Source organism: Acomys russatus, chromosome 10 (assembly GCF_903995435.1).
Source record: "Acomys russatus chromosome 10, mAcoRus1.1, whole genome shotgun sequence".
In the NCBI taxonomy this organism is placed as follows: Eukaryota; Metazoa; Chordata; class Mammalia; order Rodentia; family Muridae; genus Acomys; species Acomys russatus.
The window spans coordinates 46801816-46817756 of record NC_067146.1 but is presented as its reverse complement, the minus strand read 5'-3'; the positions used below and the strand labels follow the sequence as shown (position 1 = coordinate 46817756).

Sequence of the window (15941 nt, the reverse complement as noted above, 5' to 3'; positions counted from 1 at the left end):
TTTTCTACTTATGGAAAAATGAAATTAATATTTCAAAGACAGCAGTAAATGTATATAATGTACAATATATCACCTTTGGAAAAGTGAAAGAACACAATAGGTTCAGGAAACCACACTTTTCCTTCTCACATTTTCTGAAAGTTCATCATGTTTTTTTCATATATGTAAAATAGAAAGAAAACTAATTACCAGAAGGAAAAAAAACTTCTTTTTTTTATAATCATGCCATAGTTTTACTTTAGTCCAATTATTTCTTGAGGACCTGTGAGGTAGAGGTTTAAAAGGATGAGTGGTTTTACTACCAAATGTTACTTGCTTCCAAATGCACACATATATAGTTCTAACATACAATGATTAAATGTTCGCTGTTGTACAGCTTTGCTTTTACAGAAGAAAGGAGTTCATACTCACATGCTTTTATAGAGAGGTCTAGTAAAGAAAAGTATTTCTATGTGTTTATTTTTGGGGATATTATAGCAAAGCTTGCACATTGAGCAGTCACTGCACATATTCCTCAGGTTTTAGTTGTGAGAGTGGCTATTGAGCTATTGAGTGGGTTATAACTGACCATGGTTGATCCATGCAATTGTCAGATTATGCAGTTGATTTAACTTCCACTCCAGCTGACCATGATTAGCAGTGCTTCCTTTACAAATAATATAAGCAACAGTATATTTTGATATCCTACTATAATAGCTATTTTTTAGGAGAGGACATCAACTTTTTTCTCACTCAAAATGACTTACAAAGTTTTACAGAGATTTAAATCTATTATTTTTAATGACTTCAATGTACAAAAATACATAGATGATTTACATAATAAAAGATAAATAAGTCCTGTCCCATTCTAGTACTAGTCCCTGATAACACTAAAATGGAAAAAAAAAAAAAAACATGTAAAAAGCACAATGACAAAAACCTAACCATTCAGTATTTGTATATCCAAACATCTGCCCCTCTGCTTTCTTCTTTATTTTGTTCCCACTTTTATATATGGCGAGCTATGTCAGAAACTTTCTCAATACCTTCATTGCATCAGTATGAGCACTGAACAAATGACCACAAAATTAATTTCTCTGAAGGAAAAAAAGATCCTATGTAGAAATCTGTGTTTCTCTCATTTTCTTCTGGAATTGTGCTTATCTGAATGGTTCCTAATGAGCTCAACTTTCAGTAGGTTGTGTTTTATGGTCCGTCCTCTTAAGGAACCTAGTAAGTCCTTACTGCAATAAGATCAGGGGAATCAAACAATTGTGGATTAAATGAAATGGAATGTTTATTAAATCTTGGCTGTCACCACCTCTGTTCTTTATTATGTTGATAAAAGCAGTGTTTTAAAGTAGAAAGAGTACTGTAAATGTGTGTTCTTGAAATGAGAGTATTTGTTCATCTTATTTCTTTTATTCTTAAGGAATTTGTCCTATTGGCCAAGTTATTGCGACATGATTAATGGCACAGGTAAGAATCTTTGTTGTAATAACCACAATGAGAAAAATCTCACCTTCTTCCACAAGTTTACCCTTTCCCAGCCAAAGGAATACAAGTTGAGAGGCTGTAATTACCAGTAAGCATGACTTAATCTTTATTTTGGGGTCATCTTAGGAATGGGCTATATCCTTAATGTGTTGGGATTTTTTTTAGATAACCATGAAAAATAAGCCTCACTGTGTTACAAGGAAAATTCAGCTTTGTAAAAATATCTCACTTAGTGTTTGAGCATCCAACAAGTGGTTAAAAGCAAATATAGAGATGTAGTTACTAGTAAATTTTCTCTCAATGTTAGACTGATAAGTTGGATGAAAAGAATTATAATTACAGAAAGGAAAACATACCTCAGTGAAATGAGGAGCTGAGCTACAAGTAGCATGGTTGGAGAGCAGAAGCAACTTATTTTGGACAAGTTGGTCAGCATGAGTGAGGAATGAAAAAAAAAAAATAAAACAAGGTTAGATCTCTACTATCAGTAAAAAATATATGCAAAATTGTGTTCTCCCAATCAGATTCAGAATGCAAAGAAACAACTGAAATTTTGGTTAGGATATAGTTGGGTTAGTTAGGCTGGGCTTGTTATTGTCCTCAGATAAAAGCAAAGTGCACACTGTCCATCCGTGTATGAACTGTGATTGCACAACACAATGGTAATCAAATGCCATGAAGTAGTTTAAATCAAAGATAAGCCTTTACCAAGAAACATGCACTTAATGTTTACAAATCAGATAAGGGAACACTCAATAGGAAAATGATATAAGGAAGACAATGAAAGTTAAATAAAAAAGGAATCACAGTGCTGTTTACCATTCCAAAGGCACAATTGAGATTTGCAGTTTTGTTGAATTTTGTTCTGTCTCATATGGCGGAGAATCAGGACCAATGACAGTAATGTTTTCCAAGATCACTTTTCCAAATAAATTGTCAAGTGTTTAAACATTTAATAGTTACGTAAGCATGATAATACTTAGAAAAAACAGAAATGCACTATGGTCCTTCTAAACAGAACAGAATGCTTAGTGTTTAAGGGAAAATCATTAAGAACTCTGGGACAGAGGGGAGGGCATCCTATTGGGACTCTAAATGAGAGACGCATGGGAGAATAGCAAAATAAAAAGATACAGAGGGTCCTAGAAACCTACAAGTAGAACATTATGATAGGCAGATTTGGGCCCAGGGGTCCCGCTCAAACTAAGGCACCAGCCAAGGACAATACAGGAGGTAAACTTTAAACCCCTTCCCAGATCTAGCCAATGGTCAGAATATTCTCCACAGTTGAGTGGAGAGTATGATATGACTTTCTCACGTATTCTGGTGCCTCACATTTGACCATGTCCCCTGGAGGGGGAGACCTGGTGGCACTCAGAGGAAGGACAGCAGGTTACCAAGAAGAGACTTGATACCCTATGAGAATATACAGGGGGAGGTAATCCCCCTCAGGAACAGTCACAGGGGAGGGGAATAATGGGAAAATGGGAGGGGGAGGGAGGAATGGGAGGATACAAGGGATAGGATAAACATTGAGATGTAACAAGAATAAATTAATAAAAAGAAAAAAAAGAATCTTAAAAAAAAAAAAGAACTCTGTTTCAATCTAAGATATTGGTTAAACTGAAGGAGGCAGAGCTTTGGAAATTTATTAGTGACACTAACAGGAACTACTGGCATGGAATTGAGAATATAGAGGCACACTACAGAAGTAGATATGAGAGTTAGGAGAGGATCTCTGTGAGAGAGACTCTTGACAGGAGACTAGGAGGGAAAAATGGCCACTGAAACGCAGATGGCAATGTGTATCCATCATAATGTAAAAACGCTTCTTCCTACAGCTTGAGTCACATCCACTGAAAGGACTGGTACACATTTAGAATGTTTCTTTTCAGAAAATCAACTCTCTGGAAGTGGGGAGATCCTTTGGTCAGTAGATAGCTTCCACCTGAGTTACATCCTCAGGAACAGTCAGGGCGTGAGGGGACCGCAAACACTAGATATGGTGAAGGGGAGTTGTACTTCTACAGTTGGGTAGACTGAGATGGGTGAACATGTGGAGTTCATTTGCTGGTCTGCCCAGCCTAATCAGTAATCTTCAGATCCCAGTAAGAGACCTCAGAGCAAATGCAAGGATGGAAAATATTGGTAAAGCTATATACAAAGTTTTCTCTGTCCTCCATACATACAAAAACATGTAAACAGTAGAAAAATATGGCTCTATTAATAACTATCTTGTTTCTTGACTGTGGCAATTGGTGGGTTTAATTATTCTATATCTTCAATGATATTTCAGATAATAATTTAAGTGTTTGCAATACACAGTCCTTTCATTATCTAACCTCTGGATTCTCAGGTGTAGACAATACCTATACAGACACCAGCGTGAAGAGTTTAATTCAAATTTATTATATAGTCCTTTAACTGATAGAATGAAGTGCTGATCACAAAAGCATTATAATTTACTTGATTCTTTATTCACAGAAACATGAATAGAAAATAACGAGTCACAAAGTTCAAAAATAAAGCTTGATGGAAAAAATACATGGGACATATATTTGAAGGATATATTATACTATTTAACCAACTACAGCTAGTGGTGTTCAGTTTGGCCATATTTACTAATGAAACAAAATGAAAGGTTATCTGGTTATTTCTTCACTTCTTCAGTGTGTGCTATGGAGGATAATTACATTGAAAATTATAAAACTCAATAAAATATCATCTTAAGTATTTAGAATATACTTTAAATATTTATGAGAAATTTTAGTGAGAAAAAATTAAATAATTATTAGGGCAGTTGAGCAAATCACTATTAAAAGTAAGAACAATGCTGATATGATAAAGATTCTGAAAGCACTTAGTAGCAGGAAAAGTGCCAACCTGGTGGTAGAGTGTGATATTTCAAAAACACTTTCACAACTTTAACAAAGTCTGGTTTTATTAGTTATTTTCTTTTATTTTATAACAGTAAATATACATCAGTGATATGTCAGTGATTCAGGTAGCCTCCAGCCACATGCAGCTTTCAGGCACTTGAAATATGGTGCCATTCCACTTTCATTGTGCTGCTGTGGCACACAACACTGACTGAGCTACACAGGAAAGAAAGGATTTATTTATCTTATTCTTCTAGTTCATTACGGAGGGAAGTCAAGGCAGGAGCCAAAGGCGCGAATTTTGGTGCAGGAATTATGGATGGATGCTCTTTGCTGGCTTGATCACAGCTCACTTTTACACTCATACTTAGCTAGCTTCTTTATATAATCTAGGACCATCAACCGAGGATATAGCAGAACTCACAGTGGGATGGGCTCTCCTTCACTGACTAATAATCAAGGCACTCTCTGTCTCAGTCATGCTCTATTGCTGTGAAGAGACACCATGACCACAGCAACTCTTCTAAAAGAAAGAGTATTATTGGAGCTTGCTTACAGTATCAGAGGTTTGACTCACTATTATCCTGGCAGGAGCACGGCAGTATGCAGGCGGACATGGTTCTATAGAGTAACTGAGAGTCTACATCTGGATGGTCAGAAAGCCAGAAGAGTGAGACACTGGACTTGCCTTGGATTTTTGTAACCAGAAAGCCCACCCCCCATGACACACTTCCTCTAACATGTTTACATCTATTCCTACGAGGCCACACCTACTAATTCCTTCTAAGTAGTGTCACTCCTTAATAACTAAGCATTCAATTACAAGCCTATGGGGGGGGATTCTCATGCAAACCATCAGATTCTTCTCTGTAGCCATATGATAATGTAAAAAAATGTAAGTCCTCATAGTTTATCGCAGTCTCATTGGTATTTCAAAGTTCAAAGTCTCTTCTGAGATTCAAGGCAATATGTTTTTTTTTTTTTTGTTTTCTTTGTTTTTTACATCATTCACCCCAATCACATTTATCCTCTCTTCCCCTCATGAACTGGTCCTCCACACTTGTAACCTCCACCCCAACAAAGAAAAAAAAAAATCTCATTGCGGAATCTATAGTCTGAGACAGTGTGTCCCACAGTGTACTCTTTTGTCTATACCTTTTTACTTGCAAATGTTCCTTGCAATGAGTCATTGGGCTGGTATGAGGCCTTGGCTTCTGCTAGACTATCAATATCGAAACCTCACCGGGATTCCTCTTGAAGATTGTTGTTGTCCTGCATCATGGATACCCTGTGGATTTGGATGTATAGGACCAGCCCCTTCATGCACTCCAGTGATGAGGTAGATGTTGGCGTGGTCCAATTCAAAGCCTGGAATCTGAGCCTGAGTGGTATCTGATATAATCTGCCTACTGCCTCTCCTGCTTTCCTTCCCTCAGGGGTGGCTCACCTGCATACCCACAAGGTGAAGGACCTGCTCTCCTGAATGCCACAGCATATCAGGAACAGGGCCAGATCTCCATAACTTCCTGAAAGTAAAAAAACAAAAACAAACAAACAAACAAACAAACAACTCCAAAAAAACAAAAAACAAAAACAAAAAACAGGTCACGTATTTCCAATATATGATGGCATCAATACACCACCCTTCCAAAAGGAAGAAAAAGGAACATAGTGAGGAAATACTGGACCAAAGCAAGACCTAAACAAGATGAGAAGACTCCAAGTTATGTATCTCTGTGTCTGATGGCAAAAGGGGTCTTCAGATCTCCATGTCATTTCAGCTTTGTTGACTGCAACATGCTTCTCTCTCTTGGGCGGGTTCCACACTGCATCTGCAGTTCTCCTTGGAGGGTATTCCTTGACTCCGGCATCTTGAGGTCTACAAGACAGCTTCATGGCATGGCATCTCGAGGCCTCCATGCAGGGACACTCCTGGAACATGCCTGGCCTCAGCAACTTTCTTTAGTTGCAGAGGAAGAACTCATAACTCCTTTCTTATATCCTTGACTCTAAAGCCAGAGGCAAGTTGTAGCCGAAGCTGCCACATTGTGCTGCTTTATGGGCCTGGAAATTGGCACTCTCTTTCAGCTAGTTTTCCCCAACATTCTGTTGTTGACAGTTTCCTTCACTGTGTAAGTTTTCTTTAAATCCTTTTCACAAGTTGGAATCTAGGTGGGTCTTGGCCTGAAGTCACCAATCCCTTTAATCCACTTTGCATCAGTCTTTTCTTAACATTTTTTTTTTAGCTCCTGAATACTGGACTTAGCTCAATTATACTTCCCCTTTTCTCTCCAAACTGAACATTTTATAGTTTTTCTCGCTTAGCTTTCTCCTTTTCATGATTACCTCTGCATCAGAGTCACCAGAGATCAGGCGTGTTCGGGGTGATATGGCCTTAGACATGCTTAGTTTTACATTTAAGCTTAGTTGTTTAGGGGTTATGATGTTTTTAGGTCTAGACAAATATTTTAAGTTGATAATGATGAGATATGATAGATTCAGAATTTTAGATGAACCAAGATAGAAAAGATGTTTTCTTCAAAGCTGTCAAATACAAATAGCCAAAATACTAAGAATGTAACATTTATATAATTTGTGATAGTGTCACCACTGTTTTTGCTACAGGTAGTTTATTGTATATAATATAAATGTAATAAACATAATAATATAAATGTATGTGTAAAATATTAAAAAATTGTTTAATAAAAAATAACCAAATGACCAAGTCAATATATTACAGTAACTTTAAATCTCCTCAGGCCTTGCCATTCATCCAAAACTCTTTTATTTAGCCTCAAGCAGATTTTTGGACAAGGGCAGAAAGGCAGCTACAGTCTTTGCTAAAGTATTTTTTCCCTTTAAAATACCTTTAGTCAAACCCCAAAGTTCAAATCTTTTTCAGCACTGTCATCCATGTTCCTACTAGGATGGCTCATTAATCCCTGCTTAAAGAATTCAGCCACTCTTCTAGTCCAAAGTTCTAAAAATCTACATTCTGCTTACAAGGGTTGTGATCAGGCCTGTCAAAACAATACCCCGTCTCTGTTACGAACTTAGGTCTTAGTGAATATTCTATTGCTGTGAAGAAATCCTGTGACCATGGCAACTCTTATAACAAAAAGCATTTAGTTGGGCTTGTGAATAATTTCAGAGGTTTAGCCCATTATTATCATGGAGGGGAGTATGACTGCAAGCAGGCAGACATAGTGCTAGAGAAATTAGAGTTCTACATCCTCACCCATGGGCAGCAGGAGGAACAAGACACTGGACCAGGCTTGGGTTTTTGAAACCTGAAAGTCTATCAGGAAACAAGACACTGCTTCCAAGGAGGCCTCAACCACGAATCCCTCCCAAATCGTGCCACTAAACATTTTGTTTTGAGCCTATGTGGCCATTCTTATTCAAACCACCATACTCCCTTAGAGATATGCTTATGGGCCAATATGATCTAGGCAGCCTTCAGTGGAAGTTTTCCCTCTCAAGTTACTCTAGGCTGTGTCAAATTGACAGAGATAGCTAGGACATCTGTTGTGATTGAAATAAACATATGCTATGGTTTGACAATGAAAGATATTTGGTTGATTATATGTTGAAAATAACTACTTGTATATATTTGAATAAAAGAAATACACTTCTTTTATTTTCTGAAAGTAGCTCTCCTAGTAGATAACTTTAAAATTGTATATGCAGATCATGTTTTATTTCTATTGACTATACTAGTAAGAGAGATTCATAAATTTTTCTAGGATTCACATCACATAAAAACGCTTGTCACTGGCTTGTTTTTTTAACAGATGCAGCCTCCTTTCCACCTTTTGTTGAGAAGTCTCGGATACTGAGGTTCTTTTCTTCTGACATTTGCAGGTAAGTTTATATGGTGTAAACGTTAGGCTTTCTTCCATCCCAGTCTTAAAAAAAAAAAAAAGAAAAAGAAAGAAAGAAAACGAAAAGAAAGAAAGAAAGAAAAGGGAAGCCTAATTATTTACATTATTTGAAAGAAATAGGCAAATATTTTACTTGATTTCTTAAGAATAAGTGTGATAATATGGAATTAATATTTATTTGTACTTTCAAAGTAGCCTACACATTTCAACATTTCATAGTGCAAGCCATTTTCTTTGTCATTGTTGAGTACTATTTAACATGTCAGCTGATAAACTTTCAAGATACAACAATCAAATGTAATAGGAATGCCTAGTCTTTTTGAAGATATCTAGAGAAGGTGACACGTTTGTTCCAAAACAATGTTAATTGTCCCTACATGTTCTGAATGGGCGAGGTTGAGTATATACCCATGAGTACTGAACCCACGCAACTCCCCTGATCTTAAGTCCTATCCCTGAAGATGAGGCTAAAGACAATTATTAGACACCTCATAATCATTGCCCTATGTATAAAATATCTGAAAACAGTGCTTTGTCATGGTGGGGCTGAGGGTCAGAAGGAATACTGATTGAGCTCTTCCACACCAAGTTCAGCATGGTGGACACATGGTAAGTGACAGATATCTCTTCCAAGTATATCCATGCATAAGGCCCATCAAGTTAGTCATTCTTTCTTTCACCTTTTTTTTTTTTGAAAAGTGAAAATTATCTAAATTGAGCACAATTAAATAATTTGAAGAAGACATATAAATATTTGTTGCATAGAACAATTTAAGTATAAAGAATATATCCTGAATTTATTCCTCCACGATGGTTTACATGTAAACGTGACCTTAGAATATTTTTAAGAACTAAGGCATGTATATTTCACACTCATGTTTTTAATCATAGTGTGTCTTACAATGTAAAAATAACAATAACAATAATTTGTTTCTAAGAATTAAAAAAATTTTAAAGTTTATCAGGAACATGACATTTTTATAAGTTAAAACAAGAATATACTGAGCTGGGCATGGTGGCGCACACCTTTAATCCCAGCACTCGGGAGGCAGAGGCAGGCGGATCGCTGTGAGTTCGAGGTCAGCCTGGTCTACAAAGTGAGTCCAGGATGGCCAAGGCTACACAGAGAAACCCTGTCTCGAAAAACAAACAAACAAACAAACAAAAACCAAAAAAACAAGAATATAAAGTTGTTTAAAGGAAAAGATTCAGATGTTCAGAATAGGATTCAGGCTTCTAGTCTGAAGCTTTTCTTGAATCTCCATGTAGGTCTATATATGCTGTGTTTGGATCTGAGATTGACCTCAAAGGAATCCCCGTGTACAGATTCATTCTGCCAGCAAAGGCCTTTGCATCACCACTAGAGAATCCAGACAACCACTGTTTCTGCACTGAAAAAGTCATCTCAAAAAATTGCACATCGTATGGTGTGCTAGACATTGGCAAATGCAAAGAAGGTGTGTAGATATGCTCATCATATGGTCATGTAAATTTGTATTGAATTATGTTTTGGAGTTTTATCCTTTGAACTGTAACATAAAATTAGATAGGGCTAGAGAAGATTGTATTATGTAAAAGATGCCATATTCAGAAAGATAAATATCTCAAATTTTGTCATGTATGTGGGAGTGGGGAAGATGAAAGGATGAGATCTTAAGCTGGGGAAGAGATAGTTATGAAATTCATGGACAAGAAAGCTTAGAGGAAAACTGCTACTTGAGTGAAATAAAGTATCACAGATGAGTGAGAATAAAGTATCATAACATATAATGTAATAGTAACCCATAATTCCTTTTTATTGAGCTTTTAAAATTAAATAAACCAACGGTAACAGAAGGTAATCTTTGGTGACTGTGCACTTTGTGGTGCCTTTATATGTTCCTTTTTAAGGCTTCTATTGTGTTTCAGGATTGCAAAATTGAGTTATTGGGAAAACCATGTTGCTCATACACCATGTCGTTTTGATGGTTAATGAGAGAGGAATATCCCCAGTATAAAATGAGTTTCCTCACCTTCTGCCATGGTTGCACACCAGTCCCCACCCCGCCAGAAAACAGAGATTAAAATAAGCTTTCATTATGTTCATAAAGTAAGAATTGAAAAGCAAAGTCTTCAGAGTCATCATTGTCTTGTTTGCACTCTCTGTATTATAGTGAGAAGAAATAACTAATCATAGTACCACTTGAAGTTTGCACATGTTCTAATTTGGCTTAATGGTGAAGATTTGAATTCTGCAAGTTAGTAGGTGAAGACACAGATAACAACTGGCTGCTTAATAAAATGTCCTCTAGTTTTATGTTAGTTTGCATAAGTAAGGCTCTTAAGATCAGAGTTTTACAAGCAACTGCATTTTAAACGACAAAAGCTACTTCCTCTAGCAAGTATTTTAAGTAATATATGAACAGTTTAGTAACTTTTTTCCAATTATCTCTTAACATGGGTCTTCAGGAAAGCCTGTATATATTTCCCTTCCACACTTCCTACATGCAAGTGCTGATGTTTCAGAGCCAATTGAAGGCTTACATCCAAATGAAGAAGAACATAAGACATACTTGGATGTGGAACCTGTAAGTCATTGTCGTATTGATTTGGTTATTTTTTTCTTCTACAAAATAAAATATATATCATTTTCTTGGATTGTATTCTTACTATCAGTGAAACTGTCAATGAGGATAGTAGTTATTTCTCCCGTTTTGATGTATAAATGGGAAGAAATTAAATTTTGCTTTCAGCACATGGGACTTCATAAGGCTTTTACTGGCCTGTGGATCAAAACATTCTAATGATATGTTGTTGTTGTTGTTGTTGTTGTTGTTGTTATTATTATTATTATTAAATGTAATTGCTTTTGTGAGAAATCACTGTTGTCAAGGACCAAAGGATATGATTATATATAAGTTTCAGAGAAAATCTATAGCAAGGATGATGTTTAAGAGTTGCAGTAGTACTGCTATTAACATTTGAATTATCTTGATACTCTTTTTGACACTTTAAAGAGAGACAATAGATGTAGCTCAGTGGTCTAATACTTCCTAAGTATGCATTCTCTGGAATGGACTCTTAGCGCCTGACATCTGTGGAGACAAATCTGCTTAAATAATGGAAGTCTACAACACTGCATTTACTGATATGGGGACTCTAACTAGATAAATATTTGAACATATAGTTCAGCAACTAAATTAACTATCTGAGCTGGCCTTTTTATATTTCTTTATTAATGTTGTTTTAGTCTGCACCAAATGATGCAATCTAAAGAAAATTTTAATGTTAGCTAAGACAAAGAAATTCTCTCTCATATATATATATATATATATATATATATATATATATATATATGAGATAAATGCATACTATACATGCATACATTATATTGTAGATATAGTGTGTGTATAAATTCACACAGACAATGATTACATGTACTTATGCTCAAAGTTTAATAGATTCTAATTTCCTACCCTTAAGAATTACTCCATCTTAAATACCAAATGATTCTGTATCAAAGATAAAGCATGACCATTAAAAAGAACATTTTAGAAGTTTGTAATTATTTAACTTTGCTCTTTTTAGATAACTGGATTCACTCTACAATTTGCAAAACGACTTCAGGTCAACATACTGGTCAAGCCAGCCAAAAAAATAGAGTGAGTCTCTTTAACAATGTTTGTTTTTTTTTTTAAATGAAATTAGTAGCATTTTCTTATAAGAATGTGAATAGATGAATAAAAGTGGAAAGACAGGCTTATGGGTTTTGTCTTAAGGCCATTACAGAATTATTAAATGGTTAGGCCACATTATACTTGAAGAATCATATCTGTTGCTTCTTAAAATGGACCTTAGGTATTTTAACTACTACAGTTGGAAATGCTTGAGGGGACCTCATATGCACCATATATCCAATAACACTACTATAACTTCTAGGTCATATAATATCCTAGATTAAAAAGTTGGCCAATGAACCTATAAAATGTAATTAGAAGTCAACATCAGACATGTGAATGGGTACTATGAGAAACATCTGTGGCAAGACTGAATCATTGAATGGAACAAAATCAAAGAACTTAAACCATATGCAGGAGAAATTGGCTTCTGAGCATTTGTTTATTATAAATGTATTTTAAGTGTGTATTAATATACTGATAATTATTTTTATGTGTGTCATAGAGCATTAAAGAGTCTGAAGAGACATTATGTTGTACCTATACTTTGGCTCAATGAGGTTAGTATTTTATTTTTCATTAAAATAATTTTATATAAAAGCTTTCAGTATTTAAATTACATACATATGTAGTATAATATTTGAAGATATATTTACATTTCCTACATATATAATAATACATTCTAATATATTTTTAAAAGCTAAATTATATAGACATATTTGTACAGTTTTATGGCTTGTTTTACAGGCAGACAAATAATTTTATCTATTTCACTTGCCATAATATTTAAGAAATGTGTATATGTAACACCACAGAATTCATGACTCATTAAATATGAGAGTGATAAGTTTAAAAAAACCAATTATTTCTAAACATGACAGATTAGAGTAGATAGACAATCCTATTGCCTGTTAATCATTTTACTGTAAGCTGCTAAATTGATTAGTCTCAGAGCTAAAAATGGCATTGTATAAATCTTCAAAGCAAGCACAACTATTGGCCTTTGCAAAACAACATTTGAAAAATTGTGAAATATTTCAAAGAATTCAAAGGATCAAACAAATGCTAACACACTACTGAGTTCTATATAGTATGATCAAAGTATGGAGGGAGTCATTACTGAAAAGTCAATTTTACTGACTCTGACACAGCTGATACCTATGCATATATTTAAAGAAGAGGATGCTATAAAATTATTTTGTTTCATATATTTACTCAAATAACGTTAACTGTAAACTTGATTACAGACTGGAACTATTGGTGATGAGAAAGCAGAAATGTTCAGAAGTCAAGTGACTGGAAAAATAAAGCTACTTGGCCTTGTAGAAATGGCCTTACTTGGGGTTGGAGTGGTGATGTTTGTTGCTTTTATGATTTCATACTGTGCGTGCAGATCCAAGAATGGAAAATAAGTAAGTGATCTAACAAAGTATGTATTATTTAACTATTTTCATCTGATCAAAAACGGATTATAAATTAGGTCACAAATATTTCTGGACATGTTTAGCCAACTATAATGTCTTTATTTATACCATTATTTTTTGATGTGAATGCTGTAAATTTAGAAACAAATGGTGAATGAAATCATGACCATTGTAAAATTAGCACAAGTAGAGCTTCTGTGCAAACTTAGACTTGCTCATTTCTTTTTTGTCAATTATTAAAAATTATAAATACTTTATCAAAGTTATAATTACAAACATTTTAGTAGATTGAAATTCATAAGAGCAAGACAAAAAGATACAGATGCAGGAATATATAGATTTTGATGAAACACAGAGGTAAAAAATATCATCATCATAAACCTCTATGTACTTGTTACTTATGCTTTTCTGAATCATGGGTTAATTGCATGACATTTGGATAACGAACTAAAAACTACTGTCTGGAAATTAGAATATAAGATTATTACAAGATAATAAGATAACTAATTAATTGAGTAACCTTGTGTAATAAAAAACATGTCTGGGAAAATCTATGCACAATCTTAAAAGGGGATAGAGGTAGAAAAAGAAATAAGATAGAGTGCTTAGGAGAATAGACTGTGAGCATACAGCAAGCTCACTTTGAATGTTGTGGCATATGAGCCTCTTCATGGCTGACAGTCTTGAGTGTATGGTAATGCTTTGCAGCAAATGTAATCAGCTACCCTCTCTGGCCTTATGCTTAGCTCACGAGAGTCAGGATGCAGCGTTCTGTATGTCATTTTTGAATGGAAACATGTGTCTCCTTGATGAGGAAACTTAGATGACTTTCTCTCTTTAGCTTGAGATATTGAGCTGTGTAACTGAAGGAACCATATCTTGGATCTGGAAAAACACACTATTTTATTGTTTTAGTATCATACTGCTTCCTGATTGGTAATGGTTTTTTTTTTCTGCTTTACAGGTAGGAAATGAGCCTTCATATACACACTGGCTACTTCAAGATCTTTGGTAAAACCAATCTACAAAATGAAGACTTAATATATGCTTTGGTTTTACAAAACACACCTATCTTTAGTTGAAGAAATGATGGTGTGTGTGCTGTCTCTCTCTGTGTCTTTCTCTTTCATTGCATATATATGCAATAAGTCACAGCATATTTCAAAAAGATTAATATGTCACTTTAGCCTATGTTTTTTTAATAAAATCCAGCACTTTGTAAAGTCCATCATTTATACTCTTGAGTGGACTTCGATTTCTGTAGAACCAATTATTTTTGTTTGGTTCTGATTTACTGATTTATTCCCTGTTAGCAAATGTCAACAGTGTACATTCTAGGCAATTTTTTTCCTCAGTGAAAGAAAAACACTATCATGTCTGGGGTGCTCCCTTCATTCATAGCAAATGTACCTTGTGACTGTCAGTACCTAGTATGTTAGAAGTGTGAAATGTTTTGAAATGAATAATTGGAATATGAGCCATAGATTAAATATTGTTTAAATGTTTTCCTCCTTGGAGTCCTTGGCACAGCAAGGTTAGATATCACAGAGATTTGTTGTTGATGTTTTTTTAAACTTTCTAATACTGAGCTTATATGTTTTGTCCCTTGGTGTGAAATGGACATTTTTAGCACACTTTAGATGTTCAAATTTTAAGTGTGTTGTCATGTTTCATGTTGCATAGCTCTTCTAGAAACTGAATAGGTTTTTCTCTTTCAGCTCAGCTGCAACTAATTCAACCTCAGAGAGCTCTGATAGTATTAAGAGATCTAAATTATAACAAAGGAATTATTTTATGGAATATTACAAATCCTAGAATGAGCTTTAAAATGTATTTGTGGTAATATCTTCTGCTTTCACATTCACCTAAAAAGGACTGTTTCTAACATTAAAAGATGTTACTTAAGTTTAAAATATTTGTGTAGTTCCTATTGCATCACAAAATGCTATTATCTTTGTGGAAATATTCCACCTGAAGCCGTAGAGCCATATGTATTTTTCTGAATTATTGAATCTCTCACCATATCTTAATCAAACTGGAAACAGGACAATTGGTTTTAATTTTTTTGCAGCAACATGAAGCTGAAGACTACTTTCTTTCAACATGAGACACATTGAAAGGTGATATTGCTTTCTTTAGCAGAAAAAAACCTACTGCAAAGGTATTAGTTCAAACAAATTCTAGTACAGAAGAGAAAACAAAAACAACCATTTTGTGTTTTATACATTGAAAAATAAAAAGAATGAGGAGGCAATTCTCCTATCTAGATAAAGAAATAAAGTAGACAGCTTAGGACAATAGGATTGTATCAGTGCTTAGGAGTTTGAAGACCTGGGTTTGGTTCTTAGAACCCACATGTCTGCTCACAGTCTCATTAACTCCTGTGAGAGTGGATGCAATAACCTCCTTTCCTCTATAGACTTCTGCGTGCATATGTGAGACATATATACACCCAGGCACACATGTGCACCTGAATTGAAAATAGAGCAAGGAGGAGTGTATGAGAAGGTCTTAGGGGAGAAAAAGGATAGGGGGATGATGTAATTATAAATCTCAAAATTAAGAAAAAGTGTTTTTTCTTCAAGGCAGAGTTTGTCTCTTTAGTCCTGGCTGTCCAGGTTC

At 34.9% G+C, this 15941-nt stretch overlaps 1 protein-coding gene across 1 annotated transcript in view; it reads left to right on the top strand.

Annotated features, from left to right (window-relative positions):
* The window catches only part of Cd36 (CD36 molecule), a 34263-nt gene extending 19031 nt beyond the window's left edge, over positions 1-15232 (top strand). Inside the window, exons 6-13 of the mRNA XM_051152086.1 lie at positions 1412-1458; positions 8150-8219; positions 9509-9696; positions 10688-10806; positions 11807-11880; positions 12401-12455; positions 13143-13307; positions 14284-15232. Coding sequence (XP_051008043.1) covers positions 1412-1458; positions 8150-8219; positions 9509-9696; positions 10688-10806; positions 11807-11880; positions 12401-12455; positions 13143-13307 — 718 coding nt within the window. The 3' untranslated portion in view covers positions 14284-15232. The remainder of the gene's footprint in view (positions 1-1411; positions 1459-8149; positions 8220-9508; positions 9697-10687; positions 10807-11806; positions 11881-12400; positions 12456-13142; positions 13308-14283) is intronic.
* Positions 15233-15941: the final 709 nt, after the last annotated feature.